This window comes from Kogia breviceps, chromosome 7 (genome assembly GCF_026419965.1).
Source record: "Kogia breviceps isolate mKogBre1 chromosome 7, mKogBre1 haplotype 1, whole genome shotgun sequence".
NCBI lineage: Eukaryota > Metazoa > Chordata > Mammalia > Artiodactyla > Physeteridae > Kogia > Kogia breviceps.
The window spans coordinates 81,169,366-81,194,219 of record NC_081316.1 but is presented as its reverse complement, the minus strand read 5'-3'; the positions used below and the strand labels follow the sequence as shown (position 1 = coordinate 81,194,219).

General features: G+C 56.5%; 1 protein-coding gene and 1 pseudogene across 8 annotated transcripts in view; one reads left to right on the top strand and one right to left on the bottom strand.

The window, feature by feature from the left end:
* ARAP1 (ArfGAP with RhoGAP domain, ankyrin repeat and PH domain 1) overlaps window positions 1-24,854 on the top strand; it is a 63,001-nt gene that overhangs the window by 25,826 nt on the left and 12,321 nt on the right. For 4 of the 8 annotated variants that reach the window (XM_067038831.1, XM_067038830.1, XM_067038833.1 and 1 more), the window contains 17 exons: window positions 8,042-8,211; window positions 8,793-8,860; window positions 9,473-9,606; window positions 9,748-9,903; window positions 10,431-10,500; window positions 10,810-10,930; window positions 11,335-11,537; window positions 12,055-12,164; window positions 14,824-15,023; window positions 16,913-16,998; window positions 18,429-18,611; window positions 19,694-19,868; window positions 21,077-21,211; window positions 22,935-23,070; window positions 23,351-23,453; window positions 24,314-24,509; window positions 24,784-24,835. In XM_067038831.1, the coding sequence (XP_066894932.1) occupies window positions 8,042-8,211; window positions 8,793-8,860; window positions 9,473-9,606; window positions 9,748-9,903; window positions 10,431-10,500; window positions 10,810-10,930; window positions 11,335-11,537; window positions 12,055-12,164; window positions 14,824-15,023; window positions 16,913-16,998; window positions 18,429-18,611; window positions 19,694-19,868; window positions 21,077-21,211; window positions 22,935-23,070; window positions 23,351-23,453; window positions 24,314-24,509; window positions 24,784-24,835 (2,298 nt within the window). Of the gene's footprint in view, window positions 1-1,466; window positions 1,825-8,041; window positions 8,212-8,792; window positions 8,861-9,472; window positions 9,607-9,747; window positions 9,904-10,430; window positions 10,501-10,809; window positions 10,931-11,334; window positions 11,538-12,054; window positions 12,165-14,823; window positions 15,024-16,912; window positions 16,999-18,428; window positions 18,612-19,693; window positions 19,869-21,076; window positions 21,212-22,934; window positions 23,071-23,350; window positions 23,454-24,313; window positions 24,510-24,783; window positions 24,836-24,854 lie in introns of those variants that run through there. The other 4 variants (XM_067038836.1, XM_067038835.1, XM_067038837.1 and 1 more) reach the window with 4 other exon arrangements.
* On the bottom strand, window positions 13,039-14,208 carry LOC131759672 (small ribosomal subunit protein eS12-like; annotated as a pseudogene).

The following is a 24,854-nucleotide window of genomic DNA, read 5'->3' as shown; positions in this document are numbered from 1 at the left end:
CGTGTGATGTGGGTGGTGAATTGGCATGTGTGTTATTTGTGTACTGTCAGGTGTGAGCCAGTGTGTGCTTGTGCTGTGTTTGCACGTGCTGCCAAGAGGCTGAGCCCCCTAGAATGTCAGCTCCATTAGTGCTCAGATGCTTGTCAGTTTCATCTACGACTGAATCCCCAACATCTGAAACAGTGCCAGGTGCCTAATAGGCACTCAGCAAGTGTTTGCTGTGTTAGTAAATAGATGAGGCCTGCATCTATTTGAGCTTCTGTGCTGCCAGGTGCTGAGCACATGTGCTACCGCGCTGACTCAGCCCCTAGTGGACCCTGGACAGTCCCAAATGCCTTCCCACTACCCAATCTCGGTCACCCCAGGCCTCTTAGAAAGGGAGAGACTTCCAGGGAGGCAGGCAGAAGAGGAGCAGGGATGGGGTCCTCTCCCCTCTGCGCCAGCTGGGTCAGTACTCTCAGAACCAGGTTCATTGTTCTGCATGGCCTGGGAGGACCCCACTGCACCCTCAAAGGGTCTGCACACCCACCATCACTTACACCTGTCATAGGGAACTAGCTGACAAGTCCAGAGATGCTGGGCATCTGGGCTCTAGGCAGCTCCTACCAGAGCCTCCTTGCCCTCCCCCCAGTCCAGGTGATAGGAAGGCCTGCCAAGGGCTGGCACTTAGCTGGCGACTTCCTATCCCTCCTTCCAGGGCTGATGGTGTGGTGGGGGTGGCTGTGTCATTGGGGGGCTCCCCCCAATTGCTGTGATCCCTAATGAGCTCAATAACCCTTTGCTTGGGCCACTGGGAACATAGAGATTCCTCTAACCAGAAACTTGTTCAAAGTCACACAGCCCAGTGCAGGGGAAGCTGATGTTCAAACCCTGCCTCCTGGCCTGAGACTGTCTACTCAGCTTTAAGTCTCATAGATGTGAACCCTCTGAGCCTGCTTCCCTGAGCATGGCAGAGAGGTCATTGCTGATCCAGGGCTCCAGGGTCACCCTGCAGAGTCCCTCCTAGGCTGCTCTGGGCCTCTGTTTCCTCCTCTGATACCTGGACATCTGGAGATATCTTGGGAAGACGGAGTATTTGTCCAGACGGGACAGCTACCAGCTAGAGTCACAGTGCAAGGCCTCCCACCTGTGCCTTCGACCACCCTGCAGCCCAGCCAATCCCTGATTTTCCTGAAGACTGATCACTTGTTGCCAGGGCAGAACTTGCTCCCTTTAGAGAGCCTCTTTCCCAGCTTCTCTGGGCCTCCTTGTGGGCATGGGGAGGGGCCAGCCAGGGCCAGGGCCTTCTGGGTGTCCACTCTGTAAGGTCCTGCTAGATGGCACTGGGGTGGCTTGTCCACTCACTCCAGCTGGGTGGGGGGGGCAGCCTGGGGGTGGAGAGGAAGTGTCTGTCCCGGAGGATTCTGGGTGACTTTTCTCTCTGTCTCAGTCTGTGTTTTCAGGAAGTGTGTGTGTTGGCCAGGGCTGCAGGGGGGCGGGGGGAGGCGGAGAGCAGGAAGCTAGAGGAGACCAGAGTTGGATTCAGACACAGACATACACGTACACGTACACACACTCACTCATTGTCTCGGACAGACCCACAGTTACACACAGGAACACACACTCAGACAAGTGATCACAGACACTCAGACCCAAATCACGGGTGCACAGAGCCACGCCTGGACCCAGACGTGGCCTCACACATACCCAGGGAGTGGGGCTGGGCTGTCTGTGAGACCAGCCCAGGTCGGACACAGACTGCACAGGCAGGGAACGGCACACGCTGGGCCCGGCTGACCAGAGCCACAGGAGTCCTCGGGCCCCGGACCCAGAGGGCGTCAGAGGGTGAGTGAGGGGCCGCCTTGGGCTGGGCTGTCGGCCAAGGGAAGGTAGGGGAGGCTCCTCTGGCGGGCCTGCGAGAGCAGGAATCCCTGTCTGTCTGTCTGCCACCTCTCCACAGGCTGGGTTTTCTGTGCTGGTCTCCTCCCCCTCCCTTTTTTACTCTCAGAGTTTTCTGTCTTCTTTCACTTTCTCTACATTTTCTATTTTTCTCCTGCCTTTTCCTTTTCTCCCCTCTCTGCCCTGGGCTTTCCAGGTCTCCATCTCCCCATAAACCTCTCTCCCGGGTCTGCTGGGAGCCCCCCGGGGCCTGTTTTCTGGGCTGCACAGACTGCTCCTCTGTGGGGTCTCTGCCCTTCAGGGATCTGGTGCTGATCTCGGTTCTGGCTCCCTGCGCCCCACTGAGGATTGCCTCCAGAGGCTTAGGTGACTTCTCTCAGGGTCAAATTCAAGGGTGCTGTGGCTCTGGGCAGCTCCTACCAGAGCCTCCTTGCCCTCCCCCCAGTCCAGGTGATAGGAAGGCCTGCCAAGGGCTGGCACTTAGCTGGCGACTTCCTATCCCTCCTTCCAGGGCTGGTGGTGTGGTGGGGGTGGCTGTGTCATTGGGGGGCTCCCCCCAATTGCTGTGATCCCTAATGAGCTCAATAACCCTTTGCTTGGGCCACTGGGAACATAGAGATTCCTCTAACCAGGTCCTGTCTGTGTACCTGGCCCTGCCCTGTGCCCTTGGCTCATCTTTCCATAGGGCCCAGCAGATACCTGCACCTTCTCCTCCAGCCAGGCTAGCCCTGGGATGGGGGGAGAGGGGCTAGTACAGTTGCGAGCCACCTGAAGGGTGAATTTCCTCCCCCCACTGCCTTCACAAGCCAGCAGAGGGTCAGGCCTGGGAAGCAGGAAGAGCTGCCATGGGAGACCTGGGCCTCAGCCCTTTCCTGCCCATGACAGCAAGACTCCCAACTGTGTGAGCTTAGAGGAGGGAGCAGTTTGGGTGGACTTCCTGGTGAAGGAGGCATGTCCTGAGCACAGGGGAGTCGATGATCCGGGTCATCTGGGGATTAAACAAAAAAAGACTCCCAGCAGGATGTCTGGCACATAGGGGGCACTTAGCAAGTGGTAGCTATATTGTTCCAGGGTGAAGTACAAAGAGCTGGGTGAAACCTTGGTTTTGAGGCAGGATGCCAGGTCAGTCAGGCACTGCTGTATGGAGGGATGGAGAGCTGCTGACCTCCAGTAATCAGTATGTGAGTGGGGCAATGGTCATTCATTCATTCAGAACACAGTCAAGGAAGCCCCCTCTGTTTTGGGTGATGCTGTGGCATGGAGAGGGATTGGCCTGAGGGGACTCACAGCATATGCAAAAGCTGAGAAGCACACTGCAAACATCACATCTAAGAAAGTGAGACCCCAAGAAGGGCTTTCCCTGCTGCAGCTTGGGCAGAAGTAAATAGGACAGAGCCTGGAAAGCGCTAGAGGGGCTGACCCTTGGGCCTCACGATAGAGAAGGAGGGACGAGGGCAGCCACGGAGGAAGAAAGAAACACAGGGCTGAGGCCTGGGCCCCAAGTAGGAAGAGGAAGTGGGCAGTTGGGAAAGATTGCCCCTGTGGGAAGAGGAGGTCAGAAGAGGAGGCAGATGTGTCCAAACCAGAGTCTGATCCCACCTCTTGGCCCTGCTGGTGAAAATCCAGGAGCTGGGTTTGGGCTGGGTCCCTCCAAGGCCTGTGTGACTCTGTAGGGGGAAAGTCCTGATTCCAGGACAGGGTATAGACCTGGGTCCTTGGTCCCCTGAGGTCAGTTCAGTGAAGCAAACATTGACAGATACAACTATGCTGAGTGCTCAGAAGTGTGGGGACTGGAGAAGCGTCAGGAGGCCCCTGGGGCATCAAGGGAGGTGCAAAGTGGAGGGGGAAGATGTATGATTTGCACCTTTGGAAGGAGGAGTAGGAGATGGCCAGATGGAGTTGCGTTCCTGGCGGAAGGAACAACATATGCAAAAGCCTGGAAGTATGCATTTATGGAATGCAGCTCAGTCAAGGATGGCTGGAATGTAAGAGTGTATCAGTGCAAGGCCAGCCTGAGATATTCAGGCTGCCCCACTCTGCAGCCCTGCCCATATGCCCTTATGGTGATTGACATAAATAGAAAGGAGTGAAGGGAGACCCAGGGGCCACCCTAGAGGAGAGGGCTACGGGACAGGTTCCTGGCCCATCCTGTGGGGCCTGAGCCTCCTTCAGCCACAGGCAGGGTGAGAAAGTAGTGCTGGTGATGTGTGGCAGTTGACGGTCCTTTCTGAATTATCAGTGAACCTGGAAGCAGACCAGAGAGGAACCTGAGGCTCAGAGGTAAAGTGACCTGCTTTGTAAGGACACAAACTGATGTGAGGTCTAGCTGGGATGCAAGCCCAGACCCACCTGGCTGCAAAGCTCTGTCTCTTACCTACAGTGACCACAAATCTCATTTCGTCCAGGACAGGCCTGCTTACACCTGTTGCCCTGACATAGTTATTAATAGGGCCTCTTTTAACTCTCAGAAATGTTCTGGTATATATGATTAATTATATGGTCACTCTACTCTCACCCATTCTGGCTCGGGGCCCTCATATATCCCTCAACCCCCAGATACAAGGTTGGCTGTGTGTATTTGCCCTAAACCAATAAAACAAACCTTCTTAGGCTGAGGGCCCAGGCTGGAGTGGGCCCTGCCCAGGAGTGCCCAGATCCATATGTCACTTGGATAGAGGAGAAAGGGGCTGAAGGAGCAGAGGAGCCAGGAATGAGGGGCAGGGGGTGAGCAGCTCTGTGTGGGCATCTTGGAGGCTACCTAGAAGAGGCCCATTGAGCCATATTAGGTACAGATAGGCTTTCCATGGACTGAGATGTAAGGAGAGGGCAGGGAGATGCAGGCAGGAGGAAGTGGTGTGAGCGAAGGCTCATAGGAGGGACCACTGAATCCCTGCTCAGGTTTGGGGCTGATCTTCTGGTCTTGTGGGGTCAGAGATCAGTGGGGAACATCCCAGCTGGACCTTAGCCACAGACTGGAGCTGGGGCTGCTCTAAGGGGTGCAGGCACTGAGTGGCCAGGACTCTGGCTGGGTTAGGGTCATTCTGTGGGCACTGCCCCTTCCCCTGGGATTTTCCCACATCCGTGCCTTCCTGATACCACTTCTCCTTTCCTGGGCCTGGCTCTGACTCAGCATGACCCTGGTCCCCTGTGGTAGGCAGGCAGGGGATCAGCTTGGAGGCTTCCTGGAGGAGGCGTCTAGAATGAGGTTGGGAGGCCCATGGGGCCCCCTTGCTCCCACCTTCTTGGCACATAGCCCTCTTCCTGCAAAGGCTTTACTGGGAGAGGAGCCCTTAGCGTCTGTTCCCCTCTCCTTTCTTACCGTGGTAACACGGCCATCAGAGCTGTGATCACATTTCCTTTTGGATGGAACATCAACCCTAGAGCTGCCTAGATCCTGAGTTGGGTGGCCAGTGTGAGGAGAGGGGCCCCAGAGAAGCCCTCAGATCCTGGCTGTGGCCTCCTCATTTGCCACTGGTGGTTGAGCTTTCAGCTGTGGTGCTGGACTTCCTGGGTGCAAATCCCAGCTGTGGGACCAAGGACAAATTACTTCGTGTCTCTGTGCCTCCGTTTCCTCATCTGTAAAGTGGGAATAACAATAAGCCATACGTTATTGAATGAATGAATCCACGTAAAGCACCTAGAAGACAGCTGGGAAAACACACACACACATAATTAACAAGAATTAATTAATCCAGTCTTCATTTATTTATTCATCCCTGCTGAGTGCTGGGCATACAGTAGTGAAGAAGGTGGGTGTGGAACTTGTCTTAGGGAACCCACATGCTGGGGAGCCAGGCCTCAGCCCACTTGGCATCAGATTCCCTGAGAAGCATATATAGAGGGAATAACTGGCCACTAGGACAGCAGCAGGTCTTCCTCTGCTGTGGGGTCCTTGTGGCAGTCAGTGTCACTGTCCACACATCTGTCCAGGAGCTGTTCTCTGTGGTCCTCCAGGGTGCAGCTCAGGGATGAGGGATGAGACTCACAGCCAACAGGTGTGGGCGCCACCCTGGCTTAGAGAACTATTGCCTCAAGGGGCCAATATGTCTTCTAACAACCGCACAAGTGTGGTTTCAGGTCCCTGCACAGGCTGTGCCCGGTTACGAGCCACCACACTCTGGGAAGTCCAAAGCTCCGACTTCTCCCCCAGGTCAAGAGACCACTTACAGTTTCTCCTAGTCCAGGTGCAGTGCCACAAAATCAGGCCACTTTTGCCAAAGGCACTGTTGGCTCAAAGCATGGCTGACATACCACTTTTAGCAGGTTTCTAGGGAGAAAGAGTTTTTTTGTTCATTCTTTACCCTTGGAGAGGAATAAGATAGGGTGCAGGGTAATGTGGAAGTAGCCAGGTGTCCTAAGAAGCACCCAGACTGTGGAGTCAGGGTTCAGGTCCTGGCTTAGATGCTAGCGCAGTACCTGGCACAAAGGAGGGAGGTACTAAAAAGCAAAAGTTACTTGGAATAATTCATCTAAGGCTCATATCAGAGGGGAACATGGGCAGGGCCTGGAGGAGCAGGAAGGGGAGGGGTCAGGAAAAACTTTCAGAGAAGGGGCACTTGAGTAAGAAGTTAAAGAATGAGTAGATGTTCTCTGATCAGAGACCAGGGAGCAAGGTATTCCTGCAGGAGGCAACAGCAGGAGCAAAGGCCTGGCATCGTGGTCATGCCCCAGCCCTTCCTTGCTTTCTCGGTGGTCACACACTGTCAGCCACTGCCAGGAACACTGGGGCAGTAGACCAGGCTGAAATCACCAGTGAAGAAAGTTGCCCATCTGCTCGATGCTCCTCCTCAGCCCCTGCTGGACTCTGGCAGAGCCAGCAGTTGGGGCCACGCTTCTAGAGCTCGGGCACCTGTTGCGGCTGGTGGTCTCTGTGCATCCTGTGTGCTGACGCACGACACGCCTTGTCTTGGTTGATCCTCCAGCCACCCTGCCACAACAGTTTTGTAGTCCTCATTTTACAGAAGAGGAAACTGAGGCTCAGAAAGGCTAGGTGCTTGCCCCAGGACACACGGGAACTGAGACTGAGGCAAGGTTGAAACCCACGTCTCTGATGTCCTTTGGAGACACAGCCTGCAGGAAGCAGTGCAATCTGTGCGGAGACAGACAGACAGGAGCACTGTGGCCGTGGGAGTTCAGGCACCTTGAACCTGGCCTTGGAGTCAGAGAAGGCTTCTGGGGGGAGTGATAGCAGAGATGAGAAGTGTGGTGGGTTCAGGTGAGTTTGAGATGTCCCAGGGGATGGTGAATATTCAAGACAACAGAGAAGATGGTCTTGATCCAGAGACCCATGGCTCATGGCCTCAGGACTTGGTTTCTAAGGCTCTGGTCTGTGCCCTTGGCCTCGATGCCCATTTCAGTCCTGCGCCATCCATTCTCCAACAAACGCCTTTTTATCCTTAAAAGTTCAGGTCCAGGGACTTCCCTGGTGGCACAGTGGTTAAGAATCCACCTGCCAATGCAGGGGACATGGGTTCGGTCACTGGTCCGGGAAGATCCCACATGCCACGGAGCAACTAAGTCCATGCGCCACAACTACTGAGCCTGTGCTCTAGAGGCCGTGAGCCACAGCTACTGAGCCTGCATGCCACAGCTACTGAAGCCCGTGTGCCTAGAGCCCGTGCTCTGCAACAAGAGAAGCCACTGCAATGAGAAGCCCACGCATCACAACGAAGAGTAGCCCCTGCTCGCTGCAACTAGAGAAAGCCCATACGCAGCAACAAAGACCTAATGCAGCCAAAAATAAAAATAAATAAATAAATAAAATATAAATAAATAAAAGCTCAGGTCCAGCCTTCCCTGACTCCCAGGCTATGATGCAAACCACCCCCCACCCCTTTCTGGTCTTCATCTCTCTTTTAGAGTGGAGACCCAGTGGGTACATGTGGCTAAAAGTTAGCACTTTGGGGACAGGTGACCCTGTCCCAGCAAGGCAGGGCCAGCTCATGAAGCCAAAGAAGGTACCTGCTCTGGAGAGCTGGGAGGGTTTGGGACAGGGGAGTGAGGCAAGGAGGGCTCTGGCTGAGTGTGTGGAACAAATGAGTTGTGCTGCTGTTCATGTGAGCTGGGGGGCACAGTGGGTTTGAGTTCTGGTTCTGTCGCAGTGTCGCTGGCGCAGTGACTCAGCCGCACTGAACTTGATGGCCAACTTTTGGTCTGTTCCCAGCCTTCCTGCCAAGGAAGAAGAGTTACTGTCACCGCCACCATCATTCCCTCCCCAGCCAGAGCCTGAGGAGCCCCCGGCCACCTTCCCCCGGGGGCCTCCCCAGCCCCCATCTCCACCTCCCACCCGCCCAGAGATTCCCCTGAAGCCTCTCCGCCTGCTCCCGGAGTTTGGTGAGTGCCGTAGCAAAGCATGGGGCTCTGGGTGGGTGGCCTGGGATCAGGGCTGGAGAGTCTGCAAGGGCATAAGGATCGTGCTCCCCTTTCTGTTGGGCCCTGCCACTGACCCACTATGTGGCCCTGGACAGGTGAGCATCCTTCCCTTCCTCCTCAGAATGGAGACAGCACCCAGCCCTCTGACCTATTGACTGTTAGGTGTGGGCAGATGGCTGACTACTTGATTTGCCCATGGCTTAAAGTGTGGGACTGTTTTCCATGGTCATGGGCAGTTTGCTTTTCCTTGGATTGTCCATTTTTTCTTGTCTCGATTCTTGTTGCTTTTTTTTAGCCTTTTTAAGACAGTCCCTACCATGACCCCCAAGCTTGCTGCCCAGTCAGACCTCCCTGTGATGGCCTGGCCTCTCCTTTGGCCGCCCCCTAGTGCTGTCCTGTGAAGCCCCGAGAATATAAATACCACTTCCTGTCCTTTGTGCCATTTTTTGAAAGCCAAGCCAGGGTGGAGCAGGGTCTTTCTTAGGCTGGGGGAGGCCAGGCCTCTTTGCCTCTGAGTCTCCCCCTCCCCTCTATCTCCCCAGATGACCCTGACTACGATGAGGTCCCAGAGGAGGGGCCGAGGGCCCCAGCTGCCGTGATGACCAAGAAGGTGGGTCAGCCAGTGGTTAGGGTTCGGGCTGTCTGCCTGTCAGCGTGGAGGGCGGGCTACCCAGGTGCCTTTCAGACCTTGGGGACCACCAGATAGAGAGTAGGTAGTTGGCTCCCTGGAGAGTTTCCTTCCCCTTCACTGTCTTGCTCTGTGGGGGTCTGGGGGCTCTAGTTTGTGGCTCCAGATCCAGTCTTCAGCTGCATCTGGATGGCTGTGTGGCCCCTTCTCTCCCTTGGTGTTTGGAGCACATCTGTCTTGGGGTGTCTGTCCCTCTGTCTCTGTTTCACTTTCTATGTCCCCGTGTCACCCTCTCTCTGAGTGCCTTAACTCTCCATCCATGTGTCTTTTCCTCTCTCCCTTTCTCTTCCTGTCTTTGTCTCTCACCTGGGCCCGTGGCTGCACTGGTTTTCTCTGTCCCTGTGACGCTGTCTCCCTGGGTCCCTGTGCAGACTGCTGGGGGCTGGGGAGGAGAGGAGTGTGAGGAAAGAGAAGTAAATGTGCAGAGTTGTGTGGGTCCAGGATGGAGTGGACAGAGGGGGATGTGGCAGCCCCTAGTTGGGTGTGATCTGGGGCTTGAAGGGGAGCATGACACTGAGCGGGTCTGGGGAGCAGGAGGAGCCCCCCCCAGTGAGCCAAGTCCCTCGGGCCGTGCGCGTGGCCAGTCTGCTGAGCGAGGGGGAGGAACTGTCCGGGGACGACCAAGGGGATGAAGATGAGGATGACCATGCCTACGAGGGCATCCCCAAGTAAGCGTCCTCTTCTCTCGGGTGGTTCTCCCACCCAGCTATCCTCCTTCCCCAAGCCCAGCCCAGCCTCTCCATCTCCTCCGCCCCTACCCCATGGGAGCCCCCACTCTGGCCTTCTCATTCTCTCTCTTCTCCCCCCAGTGGTGGATGGCACACCAGCAGCCTGAGCTCATCCTTGCCCAGCAGCCTCCTGATCCCTGATCTCCCACCACACCCCATGGACGGGCTGCCTGTGGGCCCCACCCCCAGCCCACCAGTCATCAAGGCTGGCTGGCTGGACAAGAACCCACCGCAAGGGTGAGTGAGGCCTTTTGGGTCCTACTGGTGCTCTGCATGGTGTGGGCTCTAGTATACTGGTATCGCGGATCAGGAAACCAGAGGAGACAAGGTTATTGGAGCAGGTCTCCCTCCAGGCAGTCTGTAACTGCCGATCATCCCCACCAGACCTATGCTTTATTACCCTTAAAACTGAGAAGTCCTTTCTCTGGCGGTCCAGTGGTTAAGACTCTGCACTCCCAATGCAGGGGACATGGGTTTGATCCCTGGCTGGAGAACTAAGATCCCTCATGCTGCACAGAGCAGCCAAAAAATAAATAAAAAATAAATAAATCCCCAAACTGGGAAGTCCTACTTTGATTCTGACTCCAATCACTCTTGCTGTAGGTAAAGTTCATCTTCTCAGTGACCACTTGGGATCCTTCTTCCCTTGGACCTGGCTGTTTCTAACTTTGTATGTGGCTTCCAGAGGGGGCTAGGGTGATCCCGGAGCCTTTCCCTAATTCCCAGTCCTTTGCTCTGTTGTCCCTCTGCCTCTGCCTCTCCAGATCTTATATCTATCAGAAGCGATGGGTGAGACTGGATACCGATCACCTGCGATACTTTGATAGTAACAAGGTGAGGCCCATGTTAGTCCGTGATATGACCCTGCTTCAGCCTGGTCTTGGGTTGAACCCCGACACTGGACCCAGGCGGAGTCCGTCCCTAGATGAGTCCTCACCAGAGCTGTAGTGTGACTCCTTGAACTGTGTCCTCCTGGCCCATTGGCCAGCCTTGGCCTTGGCCTTTGCCAGGGTTGGTGTAGGGGCTGTCACCACCTGTGGGAGGTGGGGCTGCAACCTTCATTTCAACAGAGGTTGAGGGAGTCAAGGAGGGGCTGGGCCCCTGTGAGCCTCACCCCACAGTTAGCTCCTCTCTGTCCTCCAGGATGCCTACTCAAAGCGCTTTGTCCCTGTGGCCTGCATCTCCCGAGTGGCTGCCATTGGGGACCAAAAGTTTGAAGTGATCACAAACAATCGGACCTTTACCTTCCGGGCGGAGAGTGATGGTAGGGAGGGGGGCAGGAGGAAGACTGGCAGTTTGGCTTGATAAGTGGGGGAGGAGAACCAGGGCACATCTGCTCCCCCCACATCAAACCGAGAGAGGAGTCTACCCTCTGTGAGGTGGGGAAGGGGAGTGCCCCCTCTGACCAGCTTTGTGCTGAGTCCTCAGAACCACACATCCCCATTCACAGGGGAGAAGCAGACTCAGAGAGGCCAAGCGCCTTGCCCACCCTAAGTGGCACAGCTGGGATTGGAGCCTGAGCTTGTCCAAGTCAGAGAACTTAGAGAGGTGGGCCAGTCTGGGCGGGCTTTCTGGCAGAGGTGTTGCCTGAGGAGCCTGGAATGGGGAACCCTTAGGGGGATCCCTACCAGGCTGAGCTGGGGCTTACCCCTTCCCCTTTGCCTGCAGCGGAGCGGAAGGAGTGGATGCAGGCCCTGCAGCAGGCGGTGGCTGAGCAGCGTGCCCGGGCCCGACTTTCTAGTGCTTATCCGTTGGGTGTTCAAGGCTCAGAGCCCCCTGACCGCGCCGGCAGCCTGGAACTACGTGGCTTCAAGAATAAACTCTATGTGGCTGTGGTTGGGGACAAAGTGCAGCTTTACAAGAATCTGGAGGTGTGACTGGTCAGCCAGGCTGCTGAACCTCTCCCGTGCCCCCTGCCCACCTAGTCCCTTAGCCCTGCCCCCCACCCACCTTGTCCTTCAGCCCCAACCCCTGCCCACCTGTTCCCTCAACCCCACCCACCTGGTCCCTCTACCCCACCCACCTGGTTCCTCAGCCCCTCAGCCCCGCCCACCTGGTCCCTCAGCCCCACCCTTTGCCTTTCCCCTTTCCCATGACCCAGCTCTTTGCCTGCCCCCCTTCCTGCCCCTAGTTCTGACCCCTCTCCTGCCTGGTCCCTGAGCATTACCCTCCCCATCACCACCCTGGCTCTTGCACCTCTTACTTATTGCTACATGGCCTCTGATCAAGGTCCATTTACCCATGCCCAGATTCCTGAGCCCTCCCTTATCTCCTTCCTGGGCACTTTCTAGTCCCTAAAGTACCACCTCCCCCTCCTCTCTGCCCCCTCCCTGGGTCTTGAGCCCCACCCCTCAAGCCTTGCCCTCACCCCTTCCCACCTACTGCCAGGAGTACCACCTGGGCATCGGCATCACCTTCATTGACATGAGCGTGGGCAACGTGAAGGAAGCAGCGGACCGACGCGGCTTCGACCTCACCACCCCCTACCGCATCTTCAGGTGAGCCTCCCTCATTGTTCACCTGCATCCTCACTCCCTCCCAGTATTTTCTTCTTGCATATGTAGGAAGCTTCCCCTTCTTCTAGGATGGATTTCTCCCCTCTCTTCCCAGCCCTACCCACCCTGCTGGGCCTTTACCTTCACTTGCTAACCTGCTCTGATCCCTTCCTTCTAAGAAATCTCCCTTATACACCTTCCCTCTGTCCATCACCGTCCCCCCTTCCCTGCCACAGTGCTCCCATATGGGCTTTCTGCACCGCCCACTCGCCCGCTATCCCCTCCAGCCTGCCCTGCTCCCTCAAAAGTGCTTGTCTGTCAATAATAGTTGCTTGCGATCAAAGGCTGCTCTTCACTCCCTATCTCATGCCCATCCTGGGTGCTTCTCCCTGAGCCTCCGAGACTCTACTATCTTGGTTTCCTCTGACCTCAGCCGTCCCTCAGTGGTCTGTCTCTGTCCTCTGTCTTCTACCTGGACGGACTCGCCAACTCCCAGGCCTTCAGCCACTGCCTCTGAGGCACTGTGCCATGCCTGGGTTCAAATTCTGTGTATCAGCTCAGCTGCCGTGATGGAATACCACAGACCCAGGGTCTTAAACAACAGAAGTTTATTTTCTCACAGTTCTGGAGGCTGGAAGTCCAAGGTCAAGATTCTGTCAGGGTTAGTTTCTGGCGAGGTCTCTCTTCCTGGCTTGTAAGTGGCCGCTGCCTCACTGTGTCCTCACACGGCCTTTCCTCTGTACACATGGAGAGAGAGAGAGATGTCTGGTGTCCCTTCCTCTCTTTATAAAGAAACCTGCTCTTAGGACATTATTTAACCTTAGTTACCTCCCTAATGGCCGTATTTCCAGATACAGTCACACGGGGCTTTGAGGCTTCAACCTGTGAATTTCAGGGGGACACGATTCAATCTGTAACATCTGGGGTCCATCCCTGGGTCACTGCATGACCTGGGCAAATCACTTGGCCTCTCTGTGCCTCAGTTTCCTCGTCTGTGAGGCAGTCTCTGTAAAGCTGTATCTGATACAGTGTGCAGTGACTGCTCAGTCTAAACGGTGTCACCCCTCCTCTAGCATCATCTCCTTTGCCCTTAGCTCAGATCTCTGCCTTCAGGGTCTTTCTCCTGAGCTCTAGAGCTGCACGTCTAATGGTTCTGTGGACATTTTCCCTCTTATATTCCTCCCCAGCTCACTGTTCCTCCTTGGGCCCCATCTCCTCCCACAGGGACCCCACCTCTCCTACTCACCCCTGTGCAAACCCATCACTGCTCCTGTCTTGCCTCCATCACTCCCTCACCTCCGTCTGGCCCCTTTCCTGCAGGCCCTAGGCCTGTGGGCCCTCTGGCCTGGCGCCTGCCTCTTTGCCCTTGGGCTGCTTATCTGTGACTGTCAGAGATCCTTTTTCTTCCTTTTTGTTGAAAGCCAAGTTTGTATTTGTTCATTTCTTAGATTCGTAGTAATCTTTTTTTTTTTTTTTTGGTGCTACATGGGCCTCTCACTGTCGTGGCCTCTCCCATTGCGGAGCACAGGCTCCGGACGCGCAGGATCAGCGGCCATGGCTCACGGGCCCATCTGCTCCGTGGCATGTGGGATCTTCCCGGACCGGGGCACGAACCCGTGTCCCCTGCATCGGCAGGAGGACTGTCAACCACTGAGCCACCAGGGAAGCCCCGTAGTAATCTTTGATTGACGTCTATGGCCTGAGATTCTTTGCCATCCTCCTTAACTACCACACAACTCTAACCAGCCACTTTCTCTGGAGTTTTCCTTCTCTGTCAGCTTTCCAGAGCCCTGACCATTTCCCTAGATCCTTGTTGTCGTGGACCTTAATCAGGTTGATTTGGTGTTTGGCTCCAAGGACCTCCACCAGCCTGGCATGCGTGGGTTCCCCCAGTTGGACGCAAGCATGCAGAGACGGGCTTAGCGCTTGGCTGGGGCCTTGGCAGCTTGGCAGATTCAGCCTTCGTGGGCGAGGGTGGTCTCAGCACCTCTCATAAAGCAGCGTTGACATCCATTCCATCTCCAGCAACAATGCCCTCCTCAGCCATGGCAGTGGTGGAGCCGAATCTTGAATGCACACATGTGACTTGGTGGCAGCAGGGAAAGAAGGAGCTAGAGGGAAAACATCTCTGTGTCCCTCACCCCACTGAAACCATCTACACCTTCACTAATGTCCTCTGGGTGCCCTCTGACCTCCTCTGCATGGCACAGGCTTGCCTGCTCTGTCTCCCAGCTTCTTTTCTGCCAGTACCCACATCCTGCCCACAGGCCCTGGAATGCCCTGTGTGCCCTCCTGTCCCTTCGCACATGCTGTTCCCTCTGTCTAGAACACCTTTCTACCTCTTCACCTGGGTAAGCCCTCCTCATCTGTCAAGGCTTAGCTCGAGCACCATTTCTTCCCAGCAGCATTTTCTACTCCCTGGGCAGGGCAGAGCCTCCCCTGGCCCCTCCACCCCCAGCCCTCATTCACATGTCTTTCACGTTTGGGGTGTCCTTGCCTTTGTCCACACCCACCCTCCTCACAGACCCTGGGCACCTCCCTCCTCCGACAGTCAGCTCTCAGTGCATTATTCACCCCCCTTCTTGCTGTGCGCCCTCATGCTGCCCCCAAATCCCTCTGAGTCCTTTCCCACCAGTCCTCTACCCCACTCCTGTGTCCCCAGCTTCTCGGCCGAATCAGAGCTGGAGAAGGAGCAGTGGCTGGAGGCCATGCAGAGAGCCATTGCTGAGGCCCTGTCTACCTGGGAGGTGGCCGAGCGCATCTGGGCCGTGGCCCCCAACAGATTCTGTGCTGACTGCGGAGCTGCCCAGCCTGACTGGGCCTCCATCAACCTCTGCGTTGTCATCTGCAAGCGCTGTGCAGGTGTGTAGGGGGGTTGGGGTGCCAAACCAGGGCAGGACAGGGCTGGGGTGTTGAGAAGGCAGGTGGTCTGTCTGGCTGGTGGGGCTGGAGCGAAGGCAGTATCAGAGAGTATCGTTTATGAAGTTGCACCTCTGTGTCAAGCCTTTCCCACCGTGATTAACCTGCACGGCAGGGATTCAGCTTCTCACATTATGAGTGGGGACACCGAGGCACAGAGAGGGAAAATGGCTCCTTCGTGGTCACTTCGCACATCTTAATGAATCACTTTATTAAGATTTATTGTCACCTGGCAAGTAAGTGAGTCTGGATTTGAGCCCAGGCCTGTTGGAGTCTAGCACGGCTGTCACATCAGAAGAGCGGAAGTAGGCCAGGTCTGGCAGGGCTTTGCAAGCAGAGGGAGGAGCTGGTGTTTTATCCAGAGGGGGATGGGAGGCAGGGGTGGGAGGGACATGGTCAGATTTGTGCATCCGACTCTGGCTGATGGGTGGAAGCTGCGTCAGAGCTGGTGAGACTGGAGGCTAGCGAGGAGACTGCTGCCGGATCCACGAGAGAGAGGAGGTGGAGCCTGGTCCCAGAAAGTGAGCATTTGAGAGGCGTTTCGATCTATGGAGGAAGAGTCCCAGATCATACGCGGAGGATGAGAGAGAAAGAGGGTGAAGCCTAAGATGCATTCATCTATTCAACCAGCGTTTATTGAGGGTCTGTGCTGGGCACTGTGCCGAGTGCTGGGAATTCGGCCCCACTGGGAACAGTCTTGGGTGGCTGGAGGTGGGGACCCAGAGGTGGAACAGTTCTGGGAAGTTGCTGTGGGACGTCCAGGTCAAATGTCTAGGAGGCCTTGGGCTATGAGGGATGGGTGTGGAAAGCGATGACTCCATTGGAGACCAGATTAGGAAGGCATCAGCTCATGGAAGGAGTGAGCAATCATCTCATCCAGAGTGGATGAGATGCTCCATAAGAGGTTGCAGAGCGAGGTGAGGCCTAAGCCAGAGCCAGGCAGTGCCAGGCACTCATGGTGCCCCCAGCCCAATCCCTGCTCCAGGGGTCCCTTGTGGAATCTGTAGCTGAGCAAGGCTGCATCCTTCCAAGCCCAACTCCCCCCTCCCCTTTCATTTCACAGAGATTTATTAAGCACTCACTGTGTGCTGGGCTTTGTTCCAGGCACTGAGGCTAGACCCTAAAGCAGGCAGTCAACATTCCTTCTCTAGGGCAGCTTACATTCTGTTGGGGAGAAGCAGAAAATACATACACAAACCAGTAGAATTGTCAGGCAATAACAAGTGCTAGGTAGAGAACGTGTTGGCCGAGAAGCCCTCTCTGAGGAGGTGACAGGTCAACTGAGATCTGAATGTCAGGAGGGAGCTAACCTTGGGGAAATGGGGGAAGAGAATCGCGGCAGAAAGAACAGTGAGTGCAAAGGCCCTGAGGTAGGAATGAACATGGATGATTAGAAGAGGGAGGAGAATTTGCGTGTTGGGGGGAAGGGGAGGAGGAGAGGCATGAGATGAGGAGAAGAAGCAGGTAAGGAATTTTGATCTAATTCTGGGGAGAATTAAGAGAGTCTAAAGCAGGGGTTTGAAGTAAGAGGTTTGCATTTTAAAGAGATCACTCTGGCTGGGTTGTGTGGAGAGTGGCCTGCAGTGGGCCAAGCATGGCTGTAGGGAACCAGCTGGGGGACTACTGCAGGAACCTAGGTGTCAGTTACAGGGCTCCATTTTGGGGTGCCCTGGGCAGGAGTGTGTGGGAGATGGAGCTGCAGGCCTAGCCCCTGGGTCCTGCCCATGGCCTCTCCCTGTCTGCCCCCATGGGCACTGGGGTTGGGGTGTGGAGGGAGTGCTCATGTAAAGGAGAGGGCCCAGATGACCCCGTGTCTGGCCCTCTGTCTACAGGGGAGCACCGTGGCCTGGGCGCTGGTGTCTCCAAGGTGCGGAGTCTGAAGATGGACAGGAAGGTGTGGACAGAAACACTCATCGAGGTGGGGAACCAGCTATGTTTGGGGTCTGCCCCTCTCAGCTGCTGCCTGGGTCTTCCAACCCCATCTCCCCATCTCACCAACCCCAGAACCCTGGAGCTAGGAGAGACCTTTGGGATCATCAAGGGGGTGGGATTTTGGAAAAGCTGATTTTTGGCAAAGTCAACAAAGTGGCCAGTGAGCTAAGAATGTTTTTACAATTTTAAAAGATTGCTTAAAATAACAAACAAACAGGGCTTCCCTGGTGGCGCAGTGGTTGAGAGTCCGCCTGCCGAAGCAGGGGACACGGGTTCTTGCCCCGGTCCGGGAAGATCCCACATGCCGCGGAGCGGCTGGGCCCGTGAGCCGTGGCTGCTGAGCCTGCGTATCCGGAGCCTGTGCTCCACAACGGGAGAGGCCACAGCAGTGAGAGGCCCGCATACCACAAACAAACAAACAAACAAACAAAACCACCAAGAGGAATATGCCACAGAGACTGTGTCCTGCAAAGCCTAAAATATTTACTTCATTTTATCTCTACTCATGTGCACCAGTGGGTATGAGTATGTCCATTTGGGGGACGCTCACACGTGTACATTTGTGCCTGTGTACTTGGGGTTGCCAGGTACTGATACATGTGGTAGTTACAGGGGAGAACCTGCAACAGGAGGCTGGACCAGGGCCCGACCACACATGGCCTTCCTGACAGCCCCAGCCAAACTGCAGACTTCAGAGTAATTTGGGTGTCATATCCCCTGTGAGTTAGGGTTAGAATCCCCAGTTTACAGATGAGGACGTTGAGGCCCGGGGAGAGAAAATGACTTGCCCAAAGTCACAGAGTGAGTCAGTGACGCCTGGGACTGTTTCCTCTTTGTTCTCTGCTCTGACCCTAGCACCCCACGCAGGCCCTGACAAACAGACAAGGTGGGAGGCCCAGGAAATGGCTGTGGAGTGAATGATCGGCAGAATGAATAAACTAGTCCTCCGAATGCCAGACTCTTGTGCACAGTCTGCCCTCACCTCTCTTCCCCTGAGCCCAGAGAGGAATGTCAGGGACAGGAGATGTTTCCAAAATCCCTGTCCACCCAGTTGGCTGACGGGTTAGCTGCCACCCCCCGACACCCCACCCCCAGCTGTGATAGTCTCAGGAATGCAGAGTTCCAGATGTGGGACTGGGTGGGAAAGTAGCAAGGCCCCCAGCCAGGCACCAGGCCTGGGGCGTCCGCCTGTCAGACTGCCTGCCTCTTGTCCTGGGGACTGGGCTCAGGCCAGGGTTGGTGGGGGAGCACCCATGGCCGCCAGCAGGCCCGGCTGTCCCCCAGCTTCCCTGATGGAAAAGTGGGCGTGTGGCCTGGCTCTTCCAGCCCCTCACCTAACAACCTCAAAACCAACATTTTGCTGGGCGTGGGCCCCTGGCTGTAGGCTCCCTTCTAACCTCTTGCCCACGCCCGCAGCTCTTCTTACAGCTGGGCAATGCTGCTGGGAACCGCTTCTGGGCAGCCAACGTGCCGCCCAGTGAGGCTCTGCAGCCCGGCAGCAGCCCTGGTGCCCGGCGGTACCACCTAGAGGCCAAGTACCGTGAGGGCAAGTACCGACGCTACCATCCGCTCTTTGGCAACCAGGAGGAGCTGGACAAGGTCAGGGCACTGGGCCTGTGAGGCCTCCTAAAACACCCCCATTATTCATGCCCCCCCCCACATTCCTCTGTTTCAGCCCATCTTTTCCACTAGCTCAGAGTGATGAGTGGCCCTCTAGGGAAACTGAGGCCCAGAGGGCAGAAGGACCCTGCCTAAGCCACAGGGACAGTTGGGACAAAGCAGGGAGGAGCCAGGCCTGACCCTTGGGCCAAGGCCACGTCCCCAGCATCTGTCTGCCTCCCTCCCCTCCTGATTCCTCTGTCTCCTCACCCCATCCTGCTCCTTCTGAATCCTGCCAAAAGGAGTGAACTTGATGGGGATGCTATTTCCTGTCAGGCTCATGAAAAACAGCTGGCTGCTCCAACCCATCCCCATCCACACCCCACTCAAGATGAGGCCCCTCATGGGCCCCAGGCCCTGACAGGCCAGGAGCCAAGCCCTGTCCCTGGTCTGGCCTGGCCTGAGTGGGAGGTTGCCTGCTCCGAGGCAGAGGGATGCCACTTGTGACTTCTGGTCAACCTTCAGCCCCTCCCCCAAGCAGCCCCACCCAGTCAGGCTCAGTCCAGCTAGAAGCCCAGTGGGAGCCAGGCCTCCACATCCCAGGAACCCAGGCGTCCAGCCCCTAGCCCAGCCCAGCCCAGTCTAGCCCGCCAGCCAGGAGGGGCGGCAGCTCCCATTGGTTGGGAGGGATGGGCAGGCAGTGAGGAATTCAAATGTGGGAGGAATGAGCTACAAAGCACCCCCTCTGGCCTTCCACAAGGCAGAGGGAGCTTGAGATCCCCTAGAGAACACGCCTGGTGGCTGACAGGCTCCCAGAGGGCTGTCAGCAGGGTGAGGCCTGGACTGCTAGGACCCCTGGCCTCTGTGGGGATGCCCCTGCCCCCCCTCACTCCTCTTGGCCTTTCTTTTCCTCCTCCTGTCTTTCTTCCTCCCTTTCTTCTCTGTCACCCTGAGGGTGGGCCCCTAACCTGGGTGACTCCTTCCTCTTCCCGACCCCGACCCCGCCACAGCACAACCCCCGGCCCACTTGCCCCTCACTCTGGCTTAGGCTGACCCTCCCCGCTCCTCTCACCTCCTCCCAGGCCCTGTGTGCCGCAGTCACAACCTCAGACCTGGCTGAGACCCAGGCGCTCCTGGGCTGTGGGGCTGGGGTCAACTGCTTCTCGGGGGACCCTGAAGTCCCCACGCCCCTGGCTCTCGCTGAGCAGGCAGGACAGACGCTGCAGATGGAATTCCTTCGAAACAACCGGACCACAGGTGGGTGGCTGGTGGGACCATCCTCCTCGAGGGATGGGGCCTCCCTGCTGCCAGGGTCTGGCCCTTTGGAGGGGATGCCAGTTATTGGGTGCTAGGGGCTGGGTATTGTCCTGTGAGGTTTGATTTACATACCACTTGAGCTATACTTACAACTCCTCCAGGGGCCCTGCTGCAAGAGTGTGTGTGACGTTTCGGGTTTGCACGTCAGTGTACATTTGTGCCTCTGGCTTCCCCTTCACACGTGTGTTTGTTTGTATCACCCTTTGTTTCTCCGTCTCTGCATCTCTTTGTGTATTTGTGGGTTCCTCCCTGACCCACAGTGTGGGACCTCGGGTGGCATCCGTGTGCTGGTGTCCGTGTGTCTCTGAGTTGCTGTGGCTCTGCTTCCTTGCCCCTGGGAGTGTCGAGGGTGTTGGGGTTTGTGCGTGTGCAGAGCGTGTCTGCGCTGCTGTGGGGGGGGGGGAGGTGCTGCATTTCTCTGTGTGCGGGGGACTCGCCACAGCAGCCCTGGGTGGGGTTCTGTCTGGGTGGGGCTCTGTTGCAGACGGGTTGGGTCCTGTTTGGCTCCTGCTCTCAGGGTAGCTGAGGAGGGGGTGGTGGGGGTGAGCGCTGCTGGTCATGGCCCAGCGCTAGCCTCTGGGGCCACATCCTAGGACTGAGGGTGGAGATCTGCGGCCAGGACTCTGGGCTCAGGGCCATGGGTGGGTGGGGTGCGCCGGGCTGGAGAGAGCCCAGGTGTCCGGGGAAGGCACAGGAGACCACCCAGCTGGCTTGGGCTTTGGGACTGCTGGGAGCAGGGCTGGAGCCAGGCTGCTTCCTTAGGCTTTGCATTGTCTGAGACACGCTCCCTCTGGGGATTGTTGGTGAGTTTGCTCGAGGGCCACCCCTCATTCTAGTGTGCTGGTCCTATGCCTGCAACAGGAAGAGCTGGGCTGGGGATTCAGGGGAGCTCCCTGGAAGGAGAGGTACTGGAGCCAGGCCTTGTGAGTGGGATGGAATTCGCATAAGTGGGGAAAGGTGGGGAATGGCTTAGGCAAAATTCTGAATGTGGCAGTAGGAGCCCGGGAGTGCTAGTCAGGGAATGGTGCTGGGGAAGGAGGGGCAGGTGACTTAAATACCCAGCTTGAATACCCAGCCTAGGTGGGGGCGAGGGGGACACCCTTGGATGGTGAGCATGACCAGCCACTCTTTCCCCCCCTTCCCAAAAGAGGTACCTCGGCTGGATTCAGTGAGGCCCCCAGAAAAGCACTACTCAATTGTCCTGCCAACTGTGAGCCACAGTGGCTTCCTCTACAAGACCGCTTCCGCCGGGAAGCTGCTACAGGACCGCCGGGCCCGGGAAGGTGGGTGTCGGGCCAGAGCCCACTCTGGCCATGGCATTCTGGCATGGTGGCAGGGCCAGAGAAGCCAGAGCTTCCCAGGCTGGGGGGTCCATGAGGGCGCCAAGTGCACTCTGGCAGTCACCCTGCAGGGCTTCCTGGGTGTGGTCTCGGGTCCACAGTTGGTGCTTAATAAATGGGCTGATCGGGGTGGGAGTAGAGCATGGCACTGCAGAGCAAGTCACTGCCAGTTTCCTTTAAAACAAAGAAGACTTTATTGAGTACCTATTAGGTGTGGGCCCTGTTTTGGGCATCTGGTATTTGGAGCACGTGGATGCTAGTAAGTTTGAGGACTAAGCTTAAAGGTCAGTCTGTCTATCACCTCAGCCTTCCATTTGCTCCCAACTCTGAGTAAAATCCACAATCCTTATTACTATGTCCCACAAGGACCTGCACATCAGCCGCCCCACCCCATTACCTCTCTGACTCCTCTTCCCTCACTCACTCTGCTCCAGCTTTACTGTCCTCCTTGCTGTTTCTCAAACATAACATTCATGCTCACCAGACCCTTTGTACTTGCTGTGCCCTCTGCCCAAAATGCTTTTCCCTAAATATCTGTATGGTTAGTCTCTCACTTCAAACAGGCCTCTGTTTAAATGTCACTCCTCGAAGACTTCATTCCCCACCACTTAATCCAAAATAGCAAGCCCTACTTTCACACTACTTATCTGACATTATTTATGGGTCTATTTATTGATTCTCTGTGCCCTACTGGAATATAAACTTCTCTTGGCCAGCGCTGTAGCCCTCAGCACCTAGAACAGTGTCTAGCACACAGTGGGCCCTTGCAAATGTCTGCAGGATGAGGAGTGACTGAGGCAGGGCTGGCACTCCTGGAGGGAACCCAGCCTGGGAGGCAGGCTCTGGGACGCACTGCCTTCAGAGGGCAAATGTCATGTCCTCGTAGCCAGGATGAGAGACAGTATCTGCTGTGTGAGCATTGTTGAGGCCGTTGCTCACCGCATCCTTCAGCACCCCCGGATGAAGCCCTCCAACTCCCAAACAGATTTCTTTGGAACTCTGTTACCACCTCACTGCCCCTGGGGCACTGCCCCTAGTCTACCTTCCTCTGCCTGATCATGTCATTTATATGACATGGGTCATATAAATGGGTCATCCTTTTTTCAGCCTGGGTGCCAGGAAGCTCTGAGCCAGTGGGATGCTCAATGCTGTGAACTATACGAGCCTGCATGGCCTTGACAATCTGTTCTTTCTCCTACTTTCCTGGTCCAGATTCCCATTTCTCTTCCTTTATGGGATCTTGTCAGTCTCCTCAGAGTCACTGTAGGAGGAAGCAGCATATAGAACAATGGGTCCTGCTGGCAAAGGAAGGGTGGGGCACAGGGGGCTATGGTATGAAAGGCTTCCTATGGCATTTGGGCTGGCCTTGAAGGATAGAGGGTGTGGGTGAAGGGAACAGGGTGAGCAAAAGCAGGGAGTGTGGGGTGTGTGTGCAGGAGTGGTCAGGGAGGTGGGCAGGGGCAGACCTGGCAGGTCCAGGGGAGAGGTGTGGGCTGGGCTGGGTTGGTGGAGCTACAGGGAGGAGGATGGATTTGGGGGAAGCTTGTGAGCTAGAATGGAGAGGACATGGGTCAGGTGGGAGTGGAGGCCCAGGGAGGATGCAGAGGTAGTGTTCAGGTGAGGGTGAAAGGCTCCCTCATGGTTCCCCTGCCCAACTTCTCCCCAGAATTCAGCCGACGCTGGTGTGTGCTTAGCGACGGGGTCCTGAGCTACTATGAGAATGAGCGGGCAGTGACCCCCAACGGGGAGATTCGGGCCAGCGAGATTGTGTGTCTGGCAGTGCCCACTCCCGACACCCATGGGTGAGCACCCCTGGGCAGAATCACAGACTGTTATTGATGTAAAGTCCAACCCTCCATTGGGGAGACAGGGAAACAGGCCCAGAGAGGGGCAGGACCTCCCCAGGGTTGGACAGCATGCTGGGGCTGTGCAGGGGCTAAACCAGGTTTCCCGAGGCCCTAGCCTAAGGCTTTTCTCCCACCTCGTAGGGGACCAGGGGAAGGGTAGTCATGAGGGCAGTGTGGCGGGTGAGGGGGTAGTGCTGGATAGAGTGGGCCTGAATCCTGGCCTGTGTATCTACAGTTTTGAGCACACCTTTGAGGTGTACACAGAAGGAGAGCGGCTGTACCTGTTTGGGCTGGAGAGCGCAGAGCTGGCTCGTGAATGGGTCAAGTGCATTGCTAAGGTGGGCCTGGGTGAGCAGGCGGGTGTGGGAGGAGTCTGTCAGGGCCCAGGGTAGGACCTCCTGGCCAATCCCCTGTATCCCAGCTTTCCCACCGCATGGATCAGAGGCTGATGGAGGGCAGCAGACACAGAGCCAAGGCCCTGATGTGATCTGCAGCTCCCAGGTGGTAGGGGAGGTCAGGAGACCTATCTCAACTATGTGGAAGGAGGGCCGTGGGCCTTGCATTCCCTAGGTGCTCAATATATGTTTAATAATGAATGACAGCAGAGCCATCCTAGGATGGACAGTGCTGCCTCCAGGGGGAGCGCCTTGTCCTGGGGGAAGGAGGCAGGAAGGCTGCAGAGGAGAGCTCTGCCCTGGGGATTAGAATCAGGTGCCCTCTGGCTCTCCTGTGCCATGAGGGCCTGTGACTCTCATTCTCTTGTTCATCGACCAGTCATCTGTGAGCCTCCTGACAGTCAATCCTCAGAGCCCCAGGGATCCAGATGAACCAGTCTTGATTCCAGCTCCTCAGTGGCTTGGGAGCCAGGGGAGACAGATGGGGTCCATACAGCAAAAACTGTAATTGGTGCTACAACTGAGGGCAAGAATGCCTTGGTGCCGTGGGGCCCCAGAGAAGGGACATCCCTAATGGTGTCTGGGAAGGTGTTCCAGAGGAGGGCATATCTGAGTATGAAGTGGGATATGATACCCAACTTAGTTCACTGTGCTGGGTTCTGCCCTGGGGGAGAGAGAGGAGACAGATGGGTGGAAAACAAGTACATGCCACAAGCCAAAGAGCTAGGGTATCCAGGGTGGGCAGTGCTGTTGGCTGATGCAGCCTCCCTGGCCATCTCCCCTTTCCCTGGCCTCCCTACCAGGCATTCGTGCCTCCCCTGGCTGAGGATCTGCTGGCCCGGGATTTTGAGAGGCTTGGGCGCCTACCCTACAAAGCTGGCCTGAGCCTACAGCGGGCCCAGGAGGGCTGGTTCGCCCTCATCAGCTCCGAGCTCCATGCTGTCTTCCCAGAGGGGCCCTGCGAGGAGCCGCTGCAGCTTCGGAAACTACAGGAGCTTTGTGCGTGCACCTGGACCTGGGCCCCAATCTCCGGGGCACCCTATCCTGGGCTCCCAGGCCCCAGCCCCTCCCCAGAAGTTTGAACTCTACCCTAGCCTGGCCAAAGGAGCCAGCCTGCCCTCTCATGTCCTCTCCTGGCCTTGGGGTGCATCTCAGCCACCCTGGGGGTTGGTGGGTGTGTCCCAGGGGTGTGTGGACCCAGAGAGCCTCAGCAGGGAGCAGGCTGGGGACCATGAACAAGGCCTGGGCCTCACGTCAACCCACCCCTCCACAGCCGTCCAAGGGGACAGCGAGAACCCGGTGCTGGTGCTGGTGGAGCGACGGAGGTGAGCTCTGGCCATCCTG